At 42.9% G+C, this 3,442-nt stretch overlaps 1 protein-coding gene across 2 annotated transcripts in view; it reads left to right on the top strand.

Annotated features, from left to right (window-relative positions):
* Nucleotides 1-3,442, top strand: part of sik2b (salt-inducible kinase 2b) — a 42,422-nt gene that overhangs the window by 27,601 nt on the left and 11,379 nt on the right. For both annotated transcript variants that reach the window (XM_031860481.1, XM_031860480.1), the window contains exon 7: nucleotides 2,746-2,972. In XM_031860481.1, the coding sequence (XP_031716341.1) occupies nucleotides 2,746-2,972 (227 nt within the window). The remainder of the gene's footprint in view (nucleotides 1-2,745; nucleotides 2,973-3,442) is intronic.

Raw genomic sequence — 3,442 nt, 5'->3', positions numbered from 1 at the left:
CTGTCTGTCTGTCTGTCTGTCTGTCTGTCTGTCTGTCTGTCTGTCTGACTGACTGACTGACTGACTGACTGACTGACTGACTGACTCTAGGTGCGGTACGTCTTCCTGTCTCTTTTACTTCTCTGTGTCCCATCTGTAGCACTTTCTCCACAGGGGGTGTGGTGAGAGACTTGAGCATATTTGCTCAGGACCTTGAAACAATTAGGAAGTAAGGGGAATGTAGGAGTGTAATGTCATCTCCGTGGGCCAGATTGACACTCAAGCCTGCCCCCCCCCCCCCCCCCAAGTCCAGCCTCCGTTCCCTGAACAAGGAGAACAGAGTGTGCTGATTTCTTTCTCCAGAAACAGTCCATCTCATCCTCTCCCCGACCAACGCTGTGGTGCACAGCACAGCCTCGCACAGGGAACATCTCAGCGCTGTAAACGTTTTGGTCTACTCCCAAATTACTGACTAAGTAACAGCACAGCAGTAGATGTTGTCTTATGTCTCCCCTGCTGTCGCATATTGCACAGACCTGGAAGCCAGTCATACAGAATAGCCTAGAGTCGTATTATCCAGAACCATTTGGTCTACAAAATGTCGAAATTAAAAGTAATCACAAGCTCCTAAGTCCAACGTTAATGTCCTCAAACGAGATAATCAAATCAAAGATATTCAATTAACAAAATAGCCTTCTGTTATTATTTTAATTTTATTCGGCTCCAATTGACTCCTATTTGAAAATAAAACACACACACGTTGCCTTGTGAAGCTCAGCTGCTTGTGGCATTTAGTTTTTCTGTCGGTACACCAAAACAATCACAGCCCTCACCATCAAGATACGGGTGTTTTTGAAATTCAAGTGAAATCAGGTGATGTTTGAAAGCTATGAATTGCAGTTTGTGTTGCATTTCATATAGAAATGTCCATATTTAGTGTTCTGTTCATATTCACAGTCATGCGTTATGGTTACATCTTATATTTATTGGTTAAAGTCTGTTCTTTTTAAGCTCATGTGTCTGATAAAGCCAATGAAATTGGAAGAATCTAGTCGGCCACAGCACCTACTCTCTGCCCTCCAACTTCTTGCAACACAATGCTGTTCTCCTTCATTGGGGGGGACTTGGTGCAACTCTACACCACTGGGACATTGCAAGTGTTAACTGGGATGGTTTCGTGGTTAAGTCATGATGGTGTAATGTACTGGCTAAGAACAGTGTGTCAATCAATCAGCTGGCGAGACCGTTATGCAGTGCGGGGCCTTTTACATAGTCCGACCTTCCCTGGTGGTTAATAGCTTTGAAAGATGTGTTTAGCTTCAAACTGTTGCTATAATCATGGCTGTAGCAACAGGCAGAGCCCGAGTAACGTCAGGGTCAAACAAATTGTAGTGTATTGTACTGTATAGTATTTGAAGCGTGTTGTAACTTAGCAGCTGCCCAATCTGCTAAAATGCCACAGCATGGGGCAAAAGTGCATTGAAGAGCACACTGGTTTCCTACATAACGGGGATCGAGTTTAGTCTGCTGTACCGCCAGGCACGAGGTAGAAAAAATGTGATGTAGCAGACGTTAGTAGATCGGCGGGGCAGCTGGGAAGAATGTGGAGCAGGGAGTTAATGTTGGCAGCCATGTCCATGGGCTTATGAACTAGAGCTACAACTAACAAGCATTTTCTTTGATGATTAATCTGTTGATTATTTTCTCGTCAGAAAAGTGAAAAATCCCACAACTCAGACACACAGCGTACTGTCACAAAGGGGTAAAGAAACCAGAACATATTCTTATATTCGTTAAATAGCTGAAATCAGAGAATTTTGACCAATTCGATTAACAAAATATTTGCCGATTCATTTATTAGTTGACAATTTATGGAATTGTTGCAGCTCTATTATGAACTGCTCTCTCTCCTGATTCTGTGACAGAAGACAGGATGTCTGTGGACATTGATAGATCAGGAGAATAAGGGAAGGTGACCTGCTGAAGCTTTTCAATGTGTACAGACAACTCTCTCTACAATTTACTGTAAATGACTGACCTGTGAAGTTTATTGCTTTGACTCTAAATTGTCTAAAGTTATACTAATCAAAAGAAAATATGATGATTCAGTTATAAAATGTATTTGAAAAAGACAAATTCAGCCACTTTTTTGAGGTTTTTGAAATATTTAAGTTTAGAGATAATTCATTTAACATACATATATCTTCAATAAAAGTATTTTAGATGAAGTAAATAATGAACAACTGCAGGACCTGTTTTTTGAGAACACACCTGTTTTGCTTTAAGACTTCAGCAGCAGGGTATTTGGGTAAAGATGCTGTGTGGTGGGCAGGAATGCAGTGCAGGCAGCAGGGGGGCAGGCAGGCCAAAGAGGCACAGCCAGGGGAACTATAATCCTGTTAAGAACCCAGCTGTGTCTGACGTCAAACTCATCTAGCTGCAAACTAGAGGTGAGGAGCTCTCATTAGGAGGGAAGGAAAGGAAGAAAAGAGTGTAGATGCGCTGCTTAGAAGTGACGGCAGAGGAAACGGAGAAAAGAATTCAGCCGATTTTTAAGCTCCGAAGTGTTATTTCTGCCCCACTTCACCTGGGCTTCTTTGACAAGGACATGATGCTTTATGGCTCAGTCTGCTTCATCATAGCTTATACAAGAAGTGCTCTGCGTTATTGAACATAAACAACCTCTTCCTCTCCAAAAAGTGGTGATCCTCAGGCTGTGAAAACCTTTTCACATTCTCTATGATTGTTCTCTTCCACCCGCCGCAGAGTGTGAGCACCTGATCCGCAGGATGTTGGTACTGGACCCATCAAAGCGTCTGTCTGTGGCCCAGATCAAGGAGCACAAGTGGATGGCCCTGTACGCTCCCGTACAGAGGCCTGTCCTGTACCAACAGCCTCTGTCTGCTGAGGGCGAGGCGGGTGTGGGAGAGTACAGCGAACAGGTCCTTCGCCTGATGCACAGCCTCGGCATCGACCAGCACAAGACGATAGAGGTGAGGAACAACAGGGATATGAAGGGGTGAGGTTTAAAGGTCAGAGCCTCAGAGTGTGACAAAGATAATGGTTTTACTATATGCATCCATAGCTGATCTAAGAAGGATACAAATGTGTGGAATAAGGTCATCATTTACTAGACCAGTCAGTGGGGGAAAGAAGTACTGTCATATACCGTTGAGTTCAAATTTTAGCTTCTTTGCTATATTTTATGGGCAAATATTGTGAATTTTACTTCACTACATTTTGTGACAGCTATAAGTACTTTGCAGATTGAGGTTTTACACACAAAACATCTGATTAGTTATCCGCATCATAGAAATGCTTGTTAAAGCAGCAGCAATAATCCATGATTATTCATAATCCCTGAACAAAAGGTAGATTAGAACATCATTTCAAATGTGTCAGATCTGAACCACATAGTGTGTGTGTGTGTGTGTGTGTGTGTGTGTGTGTGTGTGTGTGTGTG

The sequence above is a fragment of the Anarrhichthys ocellatus genome, unplaced genomic scaffold (assembly GCF_004355925.1).
Source record: "Anarrhichthys ocellatus isolate YVR2014 unplaced genomic scaffold, GSC_Weel_1.0 scaffold24, whole genome shotgun sequence".
Lineage (NCBI taxonomy): Eukaryota > Metazoa > Chordata > Actinopteri > Perciformes > Anarhichadidae > Anarrhichthys > Anarrhichthys ocellatus.
The sequence above is the reverse complement of the archived record's forward strand: the minus strand, read 5'-3'. Positions and strand labels throughout refer to the sequence as shown.